The following is a 14,909-nucleotide window of genomic DNA, read 5'->3' as shown; positions in this document are numbered from 1 at the left end:
TTAAATTTAAATGCTTATATATTACGTTAAGGAAATGACTTAATAATTAGGTTATTCCTTTTTACATCTCGCAAATAACTTTAGGGAATCATTAGACTTTATTTAATTGGATATTTAAAAAAAATGAATTTAGTTTAATTTTGGATTTAAATATGATTAAATTCATATATAGTTAATTTATATAATATTATTCTTATTCTTAATTAAATATATATTGTCATTTAATTTAGCTATCAAGGAAATGAAGTAAGTATTATTTTTATCTTTTCCTTTCTAACTCATCAATGATATTTATTTCTTCAATCTTATTCAACTCAGTAAACTCACTCATTTCATTTTCATTATATAACGATTATTACAAGAGAAAAGCAAATTGAGGGCAAAAGGGGATAAAGTGATATTCAGACTTGTAATTGGAAGTTAAGGATAGAATATTTATTTACACAGGGGAAAAAGAGGACATGGTGGGAAAGGATATATCTTAGAGGAGAGATAGGAAAAAGAATAAACTTATGGGAAGATGTATATGTTGGTTTGATAATTTTTTTTTTTTATCAGCAAAGAATGAATTAAAATTAAAAAGAACACTTAAGGGGTGTTCTAACCCTTATACAAAAAGTTATCCTATACACATTGATGCACTAGTTTGGCATAACTAAATACATATCTGCCAAACCCAAAAAATGACAATGGAAGACTATTTGAAATCCTCGAAACAAACCGAAAATATGCATCCTTGATATGAAATTCTAAGTTGTTTCCTCACACCAGCCCAGAGGCGCATATTTATTGTCATCCAAGATCCTACAACCGTTCCTTTGCTACACATCCCTATACATATTCCATTACATCTTTAAGAAACAACTTCTGACATAGTGCAAAATGTGCAATTGTGAATCAAGATAACTATTATATTCTCGTACAAACATCCTCTTCCTCATCAGTTCAAAGGCACATATGTGTCTTTCATTTGATCCCGCAATTAGACTTCAACCAGCTGGTGCTATTGATCTTACAATACCACGTTTCCTTTCTTTATAATTTCTGTATTTGTTCACCTAGCACACTTGAACACACAATAGTTACCATATCAAAGAGTTTTTAAACAAGTATACGGAGATAAGCACCAATCACTATACGAGAATTTTACACTTGGAATCTTATTATATACAAATTCTAATTATTAGATGATCACAATTAGGGAGTTCACATTAATTAGTGTAAAATTAATCTTTCACACCACATTCAAGAAAAATTATGAAAAAAAAAGGCGGTAATAATTTTGTAAATATGTTAAATTTATTTATGTTGAACTATTTGGAACCTAATTAGACATTTACATTGACCTGATTCTAAGTTTAACGTAAAAGTAGGTATGTACGTCAAGTTATACGTGAGTTTGATCTGCATTAAATATCTTAATACGTGAGTTTCAAAAGTCTTGTCACAGTTCTTCAATCTTAGATTATTGATGTAGGATTCCAATTGATCGGAGGCACAGTTTGTTTCTCCCTTTGTATTTGCTGATGCTGACAATTTTCTCAAACGGTCAACTCACTCGTTTCATTTTCAGGAACAAGTTATAAAAGTTGTATGATATGAAAGAAAAAAAGTTGATCAGTGAGTTAAACATAAAAATAAAAAATAATGACCACGTCATTCACTTCACCACAAAAATTAAAAAAAAAATGTTTAAATTGGTAAGATAGTTTGAAAGGTTTAAATCATGTTTTATTTGAAATAATTTAGTTGATACAAATTTTTACATAATAAAAATGTTGGATGAGTTTAATTGATTTTTTTTTTCTTTTTTTCCCCTTGGTATATATTACTCTTTTTCACAATTTTTGTTTTTATTTTTACGTTGTCATCGAGTAGTATAAATCAAAGGTTTTGAAAATGAAGAAAAAAAAAAATCACCTAATCAGAAATAGGTCTGTAGACAAAATGAAAATAAATTAAACTTGTAATTCACTTAATTGAGAGATTTAAGTTGACACGTGACTATGATTTACATATCTGAGTTACCTACAAGTTATATCTATAATATTTGTAAAAGAAATTACCTAATAGTTAAATCTGAAAAAAAAAACTAAATACTTGTAATCACTTATTAGATATTAAAAGAGTAAGCACAATTTGAATAAAAGGAAAGTAGAAGAGAAATTGCGTATGGAATTAATACAAATAAAATTGCACCAGTTATATTAAAAACACAAAAGAAGAGGTTAAGGGAGTGAGATTTGTTCCAATATGAGTTTACAATTGTTGTTGAACTCCACATTTTGGAGGGTGGAAGCCAATTGTGGGGAGGGTCTCACAATACGCACAAGTTGCAAGGTTCTCAACGACCAAAGCTGTTGGGGAAGCTCAAACAAACTAGAACAATCTGTAATGTGCAAATGTCGAAGACAAGGCATTGCACCTTCTTCTAATTTCCATGACTTTATGCTATGCAACTTTCTCATATGAAACACTTGAAGTTTAGGAAATTCTCCCTTGCCAACATCAATATTAAGCAGCACACGAAAATAGTCTTCTAACAGTTTCAAAATTTGAAGGTTGGGAAGTTGACTTAGTGTCTTCATCAAAGGGCTTGCATCCCCCTCTATCCATTCAAAGGTTATCTTGGTAAGTTTTGATGGAAACGCATTGGTGTCTGATGGAAGACGTTGAATGTCAAATCCTCTTAGACTAAAATGGCTTAGGTTTACTAGATTAGATAATGAAATTACTTCACGTAACAAATCAGGTACTTCCCTATTTATTAAATCTAATTTTACCAACCTAGGAAATATGCCACTCTTCAACAAGGAAATCATTTTTGAACCACAATAACGGGACAACACAAGGGTTCGGAGATTCTCTAATATAGTTCCGTTAGGCAACTTAGGTAACATACCTCTCCCTTCTAAGTGAAGATGTCTCAGTCGTTTCAGCTTCCAAATTTCACTGGACACTGTCTTTGTGTACCGTACAAATAGTGTTTCTAAATTCCAGAGGTTGCATACGCAAGCTGGAACACTGATGACACATATTTTCAAGTATCTTATATGGATCATCCTCTTGTAATGGTGGGAAAAGGAAATGTAGTAGAATGGTGGAAAAAAACCATGAATAACTCGGGCTAACAATAACCTTTTCAAAAAATCATTCATCAACTTACCTTGTTTAGTAAAAATGATCACAGAGCGAGTGCTTGACATTGATTTGTGAAATGACACAGCAGAGATATTAGACTGCGGTTGGCACTGCAGGGACAACCTACGTGGATTGGTATCGCTCAAGGTGTCAATATTGGACGTTTTCAAAACCTGTAGAAACTTGTTGGATTTGCTCTCTGATATGCAGAGATCACGGAGAAGATCATGAAGTTGACATATCTTCACACCCCCATCAGTCCTCCTACGAGTCACTTGCACTAAGCTTCGATCCACAAGTTCATCCAAGTAAAAGTCAGCTACAACTTCAGGCTCTGCGTCTTCATGCGGTTTCACCAACCCTTCTGCTACCCACAGTCGGATCATTTCTCTTGCATTCATCTCATAATCTTCAGGATACATTCCAAAATATAAAAAACAAGGCTTTAGCTTTGGAGGCAAGCTGTCGTAACTCAACCTCAGTATATCCATCACCTCACTCTTGTCCTCAGTTGGATGCCCTCTCATTTCCTTCATTCTCAACCACTCTCTTTCTGACTTCTCCTTCGTCGCATACACCCCACCTAACACCACAATCGCAAGTGGTAAACCCCCACAACTTTTCGCAATGGATCTACCCAAATGCTCTAAATCAGAGGGGCATTCTTCATCTCTAAACACCTTTTTACAAAATAGTTCCCAACTTTGATCTTCGGTCAGGAACGGAAGTTCGTATGGAGAAGTGGTTCCTGAATAGCGTGCAACATCCTTGTTACGACTTGTGATCAATATTCTGCTACCTCTTTTCTCATCTTGAAAGGCTCCTTTTATGTCATCCCATACCCGGGTTTCCCAGATATCATCGAGCACTACCAGATATTTCTTCCCCTTTAGCCATTTGGCTACCTCCTTCTTCAGATCCTCCTCGCTTTTTTTGTTCAGATCCTCCTCGTTTTTTTCAAATTCAGAAAGATTTAAACTCCTGAGAAGACTTAGAAAAAGCTCCTTGGGTCTGTAATCGTTAGACACATTACCCCATGCACGACAATGAAATAGCTCCTTTACATTGTCTTTGTTAAAGATCTTACGAGCAAGAGTGGTTTTACCCAGTCCTCCCATTCCTAATATAGAAGCAACATTAAGACGCACATCATCTTTCTGGAGTTGTTCAATCACAATGTTGGAGTCATTTACTAAGCCCACTACATCTTCTTCTTCCACATACATCCTCCTTTTGCGGTGCCATTCTGTTTCTTCGCTTTGGAACTCACCTTCTTTGATGCCATACCTCTCCTTGTTTTTATAGATCTCATCGATACGACTCTTGATCTCCTCTATCTCAGCATCGATTTCATGGGGAATAGTGAATTTTTCTTTGAGGTGGAATAATCGACAGAGTTTGTTTCTACGTTTGTGTTTGGCGATGTTGAGAATGTATGTGTCCACCACATCTTCTGCTTTGTAGGCGACATCTCTTATTTGGGTCACCACTTCTTTCACCATTGCGTCTTTGTATTTCCCCTCTGAGCTCTTGAGAAAGATGTCCATGAATTTCAATTCATTACACAAGGACTTAACTTTTCCTTCCACACCAGAAAGAAGCTTTATTTCACTGTCAAGTAGGTTTGACAAGTTCTGCACCAGGAAGCTAACAACACTTTCTGCCATTTTTATTATATCTGTAACCAAGTATATGAGCATGGATCAATTTATAGTGGTTGTTAACATTTATAAAATCATTCTTATTCTCAATTATGGTACATGCGAAATTTAACTTATAGAGAAGAGAGGACGAAAAATATGATGTCACTAAAATTCTTTATATTACTGTGTCTAGAGTTATTTGAAAACTTGATTTTTTTTCTTTTTGTTTTGTTTAGAGAACTATATTATACTGAATTTACAAAACTTGAATAGAAAGGTTAATTAATGAATAGAAAGTTAACATCTGATTAAAAAATTACAAACTATTTAAATTAATTGTTACTTTAGACATGGGAAAAAAACTTAAAGAAACGCCATACTATTAAAGTATAATCTTCTTTTTTATATGATGTAGGCTTCTTTTTTTTGAATTGTGATATAATTAATTATCATGCTAGTTTATTTAAAATCCATTTTACAGTAAACATTATTTTTAGAAAGGGTATCGGTATATCTTTTTCAATAAGTTTAATCATTATGTTGTCCCTGTTGGTTTTATACAATAGCAGTAAATTATAACATATATATATATATATATATATATATATATATATATATATATATATATATATATATATATATATATATATATATATATATAATAGTACTACTACTTACAAAATTTTAATATTTATATTCATTTGAATTAGTTTATCTATTATATTTATATCAATATTCTAATTATATAACTTTTTCAAAAATAGGATTTTATACACAAAAAATTACCTATATTTTTTTGTTACAATCAATTAAACATCTTAGCCATAGTAAAAATTAGGAACCTAAATAAGAAGCAGAACCAAAATAAAAAAGAAAAAACTACTTAAATTGTCATATTCACTTTCCTTCTATTGCAGAACAATTGGAGCACTTTGCAAGTTATTTTCAACTAAAAAACTACTTGAATCATCATCATATTCTCTTAGTCCAAAAGGTATAATTTATCTCTTGTTTTACTTTTCTTAGAGTGTGTTTGGTTTACGTATACTAACGTGATTATAAACTTCTAACACAAAATCTAATATGGTTGGTCTTAAAATCAATTTAAAACTAAAAAATTCACTTTTAAAAGAAGCTACAACATGAAATAGATTCAATACAATCAATTTTCAACGCAACTCTAACTAAACATGCACTTAGTAACAAACAAAATTCTAAAGCTCCCTTATCACATCACAATCTGTTTAAAACTGTTTTCCACAATGTTCTAGTGCATATCATATAAGAATCTTAATTGCAAGTGATAATTTTTTCTACTATGGCTACTTTTAGGTTCACTCACATATATCTAAATCTCTACAATACAATTCATGTAACTTTGAGTGATTTGGCACGTAATCTAAAAATTGTTCCTCCACTACTATAACTTTGCAGTTAATGTTTTCACATTTCTGAAAAATACTATTTTAGTTGTGCAAGAATAGCATATAGAATATGAAAGAAAAGAAGCTAAAACAAATGAAATAACACTCAACTTACCTCTTAGTTATGATCATAAATATGCCATAGCTACCTAAAATTCGTCTTCTTCTACCAAAGATTTGAATGTTATGGATGTGCCTACGAAATATATACATAATATAATAATCATGCTTCAAACTCACTAAATCTAAAAATTTGACAAGAGCACAATACAAGTTGAGTAAACATAAACCTGATTTGAAACCATATGACAAGTAAATATCATTTCCAGTGCTCGTGTTTTTAACGAATGTATAAATCAAATTAATGCAGAAGAGTTAACTGAGGAACAAACATATAATGTAGATATAGAGGCTCGGATTTACCAAAACTCAAAATGTACCAAGGAATCGATTCTTACTTGTGGAAGAGAAGGGCACAACTTTAACAAAGGTATAATGCTTAGATATTGTGGTAATGGTAAGGAAACATAACTTCAAAGTTAGGCAATGACAATTCCTTTTCTACATCTTTTGCAAATAACCCTTTATTTAATAGGATCATGTTTTTTAAAAAAATAATTTAGTTCAATTTTGGATTTAAATGTGATTAAATTCATATATATTTAATTTAAATAATATTAGTATTTAATTCACATATATTATTTGTTTCCTTTTTCTTTTCTAACTCATCAATATATTTCTTCTTCAGTCTTCTTCGGGTCAGTCAACTCACTCATTTCATTTTCATTATATAAATGTCGGATGATTCTGATTGAAAATAAATTAAATTTATAAGTTAGTTGTGAGGTGTTCACATATGCCTATGGAAATAAATGAAACATAACTATAAAAGTACGGATAAGATAATTTAGTCAACGATTGTTCAACCCAACTTTTTGTATAGTTCAGAAAGTTCTATTAAAATGGTACTTTTTTTCTTTCTACAAAAAGTGGGTGTAACCATGAGATTACATAAGCAAATTACTTTTCGAAAACACTTAATCTGCTTTGCATTAATGAAAGGAAAACTACCCATAAATTATCATTTCTTATGAATTTGAACTAATAAATAGTAAATAAAATATTTAAAACTATTATCAAAAATGCCCTAAGCCTCCAACCTGTAAAACATCTTCACTTTAATTCCTATCTCTTCATTTTCATCGAATCTTATGTAACACTTACTTTGAATAAAACAGGTTATTAATATTTTCAAAATAAAAAAAAATGCGTACTTTTATAACTCAAATATGATTCAAAATTCATATCATAAATTTTATGCTTTTGGACATATCCTAATTAAAAGATCTTAAACTATAGTACAATCCCCCGAAGACAGTGCATGGCTTTACTTGCATAAAAAAAACATTCCTTCCATCTTAAACTAAGTTAAAATCGTGTAAAAAGATAAATCAAATCATAAGGTAAGTACAGTTTTGATTTTGTATACATTAAAGACAAATTTCCTTCAGAACATAATTTTTTCCACACAATAGAATCACACTGGAAAATATCATTAATCTCTGACAGCAACCCAACATGGAGGTACAAAAACCTGACTCAAAAAGGTCCATAAGAAATAATCCAATTCTATTCAGTTCTCATGTTTTCACTGACCAAATTGGAAATATGAACAACATCCTAAGAATGATGCAAAATGAAAAACGACAGATTGAACAGACTATATAATATGAATCTAGTGACTTGGATTTACAAAAACTCCAAATCTACCAAATATACAGAGAAGGAAAATGACCTCCAGCATAAAAAAAGCCCGGTACCCCTTTTCCTCCAGATATGAAATATATTTATATATATAAGCCCCCCTCTTTCGCCCCTCAAATGCTGTCGAAGGAAATAAAAGATAAATAATGAAAAGAATACTGGCAGAAAACTACCGAAAAATCATCAAAATAATGATCCCTTCTCTTTTGACTTTTGCAGCACAATTTTCCAAACCTTCTCAATAAAACCAGCAAGGCTTGGGAGAGACACGGTACAAAACTTGTGCTATTGCAGCTGTTTTTCAGCTTTCCTTCCAATTCCCCTTTTCATCAAGATAAATCCTTAGATTGGTCAACAGATGCCTCCGGTACCAACTTGCCTTTGGTATCATTTGACTCGAAATCTGTATCTGGATCAAAGAAGAGGCAAACCGCGGCACAATCATCAACCTTGCAAAAAGGATATTTTGTCCTCCATGACTGAACAGCTGACTCAACCAGTGCTCTAGCAGCAGTAGACCGTGGAGCAGATGCTACAATGTCCACCACTTCTTCATTTGATAAAACATCCCAAATCTGCTCAAAGCAATCAAACAGTTTAAAACAGTTATAATATCTCCAACTACGAGACAACTCCAACAGGGAACTCTTACTCTCTCAAAAATCAGAAGCTCAATGGCAGGATGCAACATATGCTATATATGGTTAAGGAAGAAGTTCTCGGAAGTTTCAGGGGAAGCTCATCTTTATAATATCATTAAGTCAAGATTGTTTTACTCAACAATTTTGCATTTTTTTTCCTTCTAATATGAATTTCTTTTGCTTTTACAAAATGCTACAGTAATTTCCATCCATCTATTCAAGTATATCACAACAGAAAATTATATCTCATAACCCAGTTAGGTGCACAAAAGATGCCAGGATATCAACTGCTAGACAACAGTCTGAAACATATTTAATTGCACAACAATATGGAAAATATAAAATTTCAAGCTACAGCATAATAAGGACGATGAGAGAAAAAATATATATTGATGTAAGCAACGAGGTCTCCAAAAAGCTCAACTGTTTAAAAATTCCAGTTCGAAAGAGGGTACAAATAACGTGCATGTCTGTATATAAACATGGGTTTTTGAGATACAGCTGAATAAAAAATATGCATTATTCATAAAGCTTTTGATATTTAGAAAGTTTGGGGTTAACTATTTACATTAGTAATAATTACTCCCTCCCTCCGACCCTAATGACCCTGTTCAGAAAATTTGTTGTCCCATTTTACAAAGGTGAATGATGCATTAATTATTATTTTTTTCCTAAAATACCGCTATAAATATCTGAAAGGAATGGGATAAAGTTTTATTATCCTAATCTGATTTGAAAATACAAGTACTCATGAATATCAAAGTTCTAATAGTCTAATTTAGCTATAAATATGATAAATAAAACAAATTTTGGAAAAGCAATAGAAAAAATACTAACCAATTTGTTATTTTCAACTAAAAATTTGTTAAAAGTGAGTTAGTTTAAAAGATCTTATAAATAGGGACGGAGGAGTAATAAGTTTTACATGATAAGTGGTTAGCTTAAACAGTACGATGTCAATTTAAAGGCGGTAAACTTGCAAATTTAGTTTTTCAACTAACTTAACGTTGCAAATTGCAGTTCAATTGCTATTTAGAGTCCTATTCATATTTTCAGTCTAGAATTGGCTGAGTACAAATACGATTTTGAAATGAATCGGTTTCAACAAATGTAGATCATAGAAGACAGAATAAAAAAAATAAAAAAAAATAAGAGTCCCTTAAGGCCTTACCCCATCTGTCGCTAGCACAACAAATTCATCCTTCTCGGTAAGGTGGTGATATGAGATATCTGGAACAGAAATCAATCCAAAGTCTTTCAGGCAAAAGTCTCCAAATGCACGAGCCATAGCAAGACCAGGGAAATCAGAGTTAGGCAGCCAAACTCGAGACACCTCAGGTTCATTCTGAAGGGAAAAAACCCTTCCTCTACGAAGCCTAATTCTCTCTTCTTCCCCTACGTAAAAACAAGCTCGTATCATCCATACAGAGATATACCTCACTGACTGATGTAGCAGAAATCAAAACAAATGCCAATTCATAAAGAAAAGAATAATAATAATCAATTTGTTTAGTTTCCTTTTAACACGACATATGCTAAAACAAAGGGTCTGATTGTTTTCTTTTTTGATAACTAATTTCTATTTTTTTATTAAGTTAAAATACTTGTTCGATAAGAGTAATTTTTTTTAAACAGCTTTGAAAACTGTTGTCTTTTCGGACTTCTAAAGTTAAAAAGGAAGAACATTTCTTCTCATGTCTTCTCCCAACTTCTGCTTTCTAAAATTAGATTTTGAAAATTGTTTTATTAAATAGTTTTGAAAAAAGAAAAACATTGTAAAGAATTTAACAAACACACACAGCGAAGGACGGAGGAGAGAGAAAGAAATGTACTTGGAAGATTTGGCTTAAGGTCAACGGTCAACTGAACAGCAATAAGAGAATCATCTTGATCTCTGGTAGCCAAAATAGCTCTCGAGTCCCCAATATTTCCAATAATAAGGTCCAGCCCCTGAAAGACCATAAGAAGTAAACCAAGTGTAAATAACAAACAAGGAAATGATCAAGAAAACAGTACATTGTAATTTATATTTCTTACTTGCTTGACCAAGGTAACTGCTGTAGTCCCACTACAAAAGCAGTCAATATCAGGATGCATTTTCAGTTCTTTGTCCATGAGCTTACAAGCTTTCAGATAAGACTCTTTCAATGTCAATGTAATATCTGTTTCATCAAATTCATGATAAGTGGGGCAAGTTTTCTCATCCACCAGTCTAAATCCATTCCCTTCAGATTTATAACTTCCGTTGGCACTGCTATGATCACTGACTCCATCTCTATTCTTATGATGCAAATCCCATTGGGCATTAAGCTTTAAAGGAAAAGAATCCCTAACTTTCCTCGCAACTTTGTGGCCATAAGGTCCGTGACCATCAAAAACACCACAAAAAATGGTGTCTTCCTTGGAGCAAAAGTTCTGCACAAGGAAAATAGACAAAGTTTTGTGCACACTATCAACATATATATCATTAGTCTTATAGCAGACTGTAACAACAAACTGTGAGTATCTGAAAACTCAAAAGAAACCATGAAAGATGTGTTAGGTCTAACTCAAACACAAAAGTTAACTCGAGGAGAGGGGACATTTCTAGTTTTATGAGTATTCCGGCCATGTTTTTAGCTGATGAAGAACATTCTTACAAAATAATTAAAACTAGTTTCTGTAAAATTGATGTATCCCATTCAAAATGGGTTGAAGTGGGATGAGGTGGAGAACGCCAATATCTATTAGAGAGAAACAGACGGAGGAATTGAGGACATGACTTGACACTACTAACTACCTAAGAAGATTGATGAGTGTTTGGAAAAGAAATGAACATAGGTAAAGGTCAGACAAAGGTCTACATGGCTCCACATATCAGCTCATATTTAAAACACTAAATCATGCACAATTGATCAAGCTGAAAGATATGCTAAATAATAAAAAAAAAAATGAAGGCATTACTAACCCGTTCATTAATTTTTTAAAAAAGAAAAAACCTTCCAAATAAAGCAGAACACCTCCTCAAGTTTGGCTCCCTTTCAAATATATAACTTTTTAACTTCCAAAATGGAGAAAAATAAAAAAGCCTTCATTTCTATAGGCGCAAACCGAAAGTATACAAGTATACAAATCCAATGTTAAAGGAGTAACATCCCAAATCAACATTCATAGAAGGGGAGGGGAGGGACTAACCTCCCACACAAGCATAGCATCTTGGTTGATCCCTTTTCTTCCTTGCTTACAAAACATGGATGCAACCTCGCTTGACCCATTGGAGAACATCCTCCCAGGCACTCTGAAATCAAAGGACGAGGAACCCCTCAACCTCCTCCTCTTCCCATCCGTATTGGAATCAGAAAGAAGAGGAGGGGAGCTACCACCAGCCCCAACCTCCGAGATGCACGATCCCATGCCCAGTGCCCTCACAATGTTCAGAAAACACTCGAAACCCGCCAAACACTCCGAATCAGAACCTCTGGGCTCCCCCACCATATCCGTCCCATACCTATTCAGAACCTCCACCGCCTGCCATCATCATCATCATAACCATTTCAGAAAATCACAAATCACGGCACCACACGTTCAGATTCAGAAAAAAAAAATAACACTATCGAGCGCGAAAAAAGAAACAATTAGAAACGGAACCTGAGTCATGATTGCAATGAAATCCGATTCGATCGAATCAAAAGAGAGTCAATAGCGTATCCACCTATGCAGCAGTATCCTTGTCGAAAAGCGCGTGAATCAGAACTGAAAACGCGTAATTCAAATACAGTAAAATGAAACCGTGAAATCAGAAAAAAGTGAATCGAGAGTCTCGATCCAGCGCTCTCTCCCTTTCTCCTTTGATGCCCTGAGAATCACTCGCGAAAACCGATAACCGAATCGAGGAATGCAACAGAAACCTGGAATGAAGATGAAATGAAAGTGGCGTTGGTGCTGGTGTTGGTGCTGTTTGTGGAAAACGAAGAGGGTAGCGCTACCGTCACGAGCGGGTGCGTCACCGGCAGGTGGTGATGGCTTTGGACCAATGGGTGAGACAAGAAGACAAGTTTTGTTTCTCCGCCACGAAAAATAAGGAATATATTGGTTGAGGCAAAATAAGAGAGTGGATCAGAACGACAACGTGTAATAGCAGAGTCTCAGATTAAAAAAAAGGCAAAAACAAAACAAGGTTGTGATAAATAACACTGACACGTGGCTTGGACGGTGCCGATTATTCCGTTTCTCGGAAGTGGATGGATAGGATTATACAATCATAAAAACATATAATCATTATCTTATATTATATTATATTAATATTATATTATATAACTAACCCACACTTTTTAACCGAAAATGTAATAATAAAAATATATTCAACTTTTTTTTCTCCACACTTTAATAGGGTTTCGAGGACTATAATTGATCCAATGATTTAATATGTTTAAATTAAAGAAAAATTTTGGAATGGTTTGACTCGTTGATTGGATTTTGAATTTAAAATTAAAATGGGAACATCTAAAGAGTCCACTTGTAAATATGATTTAATTTTTTTTTCAAATATTTAATAAAATTTTATCTTCATATATCCATGCCTTGAAATTATTTTTCTAAAACGAAGCGTACAAGTTCAAAAACCCAGTTGAAAAAATAATAATGCAGATTTTCTAATCAAAAGTTTCAGTTCTTTTAAATATTTGGAACAATTTCATCAATTATTGTATCACAAAATTAATTTTATATAGAAATATGTAGTTAATATTAAGGATGAAGATGGTGTAGTTGTCTAGGTATCGGTTCAAAGAGAGTGTTGAATTTCGTAAATAGCTAAAGTACGTAACAACTCTTCAATTGACCAAGTTCAATGTTGTTTATCATTACTTAGACCTTTTTCTTCTGTGCTACAATCCAAAAAAAATCAAATCTGTTAAAGACCAAAAATAATGTTTATAGAGTACATTGATTTCATGTCCAAAAAAAGTACTTTGATTTTATCCTTAAATAACTCACTTAAGCTTTTTCTTTTAATTTTAAGGAAGAAGTTTCATCATTTCAAAAAATATTATAAAGTGGAGTACAGGTTTTCTATTAATTTTTTTTATGCTATCCTCTTAGTATTTTAAATACTTTTTTGATATATATTAAAACGTTAAAATCAGTGGTAATCAGTGTATTATGGAGACACATTAAAAAAATAACACAACAAAATCTAGTAAATAATCAAAATTCTATAAAGTGGTATGTAATTCAATTTTAATTTATTTTTAATTTGGTTTTAAGTTTGGATATACTAAACTTGTTGTTACACAATAATCCCTTAAATATATTAATTATTGTGTATAAAATAATGTTAAGAAAATTTATATTAATTGTGATCTATGTACCTAAAAACGTGGTTTTTAAATACCTTAATTGAGGCTCAATTATTGACTATGTAAAAAGGACAGAGACTTTACTTAAAAAATTATGCAATACCATCTCCAAGTTTTATTTATTAATATGAAAGAGTGGTCTTTTTCGTTCTACCATAAATTAATGCTAAATTAATACACGAGTGAGACGGAATTTTTATTGGGTAAAATGAAAAATAAATCAGAAATAAAAGTTGTTGGATAGTAAAATATGAAAAAAGGTAGAATGATGATTAAAAAAATCATTGTTATTACTATTTATTAACATTATTTGTATTAATAATGTTTATTATTATTATTATTATTATTATTATTATTATTATTATTATTATTATTATCACTTCTTACTTTATTTTTTACAAACAAACATGTTATATAATTGATTATATAAGATTAACGTTAAAACAATTTAAACAATTTTAAAATTTAATTTTTACTTTTATTTCCTCTTCATCAAACAATATATTCTCACTGTATTTCTATTATTTAATTTTATCGTTTGTTTTTACTATGTGCTTAAATTTACCACAATGAAGTTTGATAATTTTTTAATCATAAATGGTGCTGGTTATTTGTTTCTATCAACTTCATTTTCACAAATTTATTAAAAAACTTAAGAACGTGAGCATGTTGGTGACTCGGTCAACAAAGTCCACGATTTCAATCCCCCAACTTCCATTATTTGAATACAATAATTTTTATAATAATAAATGTTTTTTTTAATTATTAAATAAATCTATAACTATATATAAAGGGAATTTCCTCTTTTGGTATTTCATAATTCCAACTTTATTCTTTACAATTTAATTATTTATTAAATTTTTTAAAATTAACAGTTACTTTTACAAGTTTTTATAAAACTATTTACTTATCTTTTTCTTCTTTTTTCTTCTACTATTCATAAATAGTTATTTTTCTCAT

The 14,909-nt window shown here is 31.7% G+C and overlaps 1 protein-coding gene and 1 pseudogene across 3 annotated transcripts; both read right to left on the bottom strand.

Annotated features, from left to right (window-relative positions):
• Positions 1 to 2,044: 2,044 nt before the first annotated feature.
• On the bottom strand, positions 2,045 to 6,611 carry LOC146885965 (disease resistance protein RPP13-like). 2 transcript variants are annotated; one of them, XM_085673268.1, is made up of 4 exons: positions 6,499 to 6,611; positions 6,324 to 6,404; positions 2,903 to 4,819; positions 2,045 to 2,659 (listed from the first exon to the last, which is right to left on the bottom strand). In XM_085673268.1, exons 3-4 carry the CDS (start codon positions 4,806 to 4,808, stop codon positions 2,229 to 2,231), a joined length of 2,337 nt encoding a protein of 778 aa, XP_085529394.1. In that variant the 5' UTR covers positions 4,809 to 4,819; positions 6,324 to 6,404; positions 6,499 to 6,611; the 3' UTR covers positions 2,045 to 2,228. The 2 variants fall into 2 exon arrangements, with proteins under 2 accessions (XP_085529394.1, XP_027930107.2); XM_028074306.2 differs by having other exon boundaries at positions 2,063 to 4,819; positions 6,499 to 6,610.
• A 1,098-nt stretch (positions 6,612 to 7,709) lies between these two features.
• On the bottom strand, positions 7,710 to 12,712 carry LOC114186265 (putative protein phosphatase 2C 33; annotated as a pseudogene). Its single transcript, XR_014995058.1, has 6 exons — positions 12,241 to 12,712; positions 11,788 to 12,120; positions 10,651 to 11,028; positions 10,446 to 10,563; positions 9,785 to 10,008; positions 7,710 to 8,547 (listed from the first exon to the last, which is right to left on the bottom strand). The product of XR_014995058.1 is annotated as a putative protein phosphatase 2C 33 (transcript).
• Positions 12,713 to 14,909: the final 2,197 nt, after the last annotated feature.

This window comes from Vigna unguiculata, chromosome 5 (assembly GCF_037176805.1).
Source record: "Vigna unguiculata cultivar grain cowpea cultivar isolate G323 ecotype 2 chromosome 5, ASM3717680v1, whole genome shotgun sequence".
Taxonomy (NCBI): Eukaryota; Viridiplantae; Streptophyta; class Magnoliopsida; order Fabales; family Fabaceae; genus Vigna; species Vigna unguiculata.
This window is presented reverse-complemented; position numbering and strand designations above follow the sequence as displayed.

Excerpts from the sequence above, each read along its gene's own strand:
- LOC146885965 (XM_028074306.2), bottom strand. The coding sequence starts at position 4,808 with ATGGCAGAAAGTGTTGTTAGCTTCCTGGTGCAGAACTTGTCAAACCTA.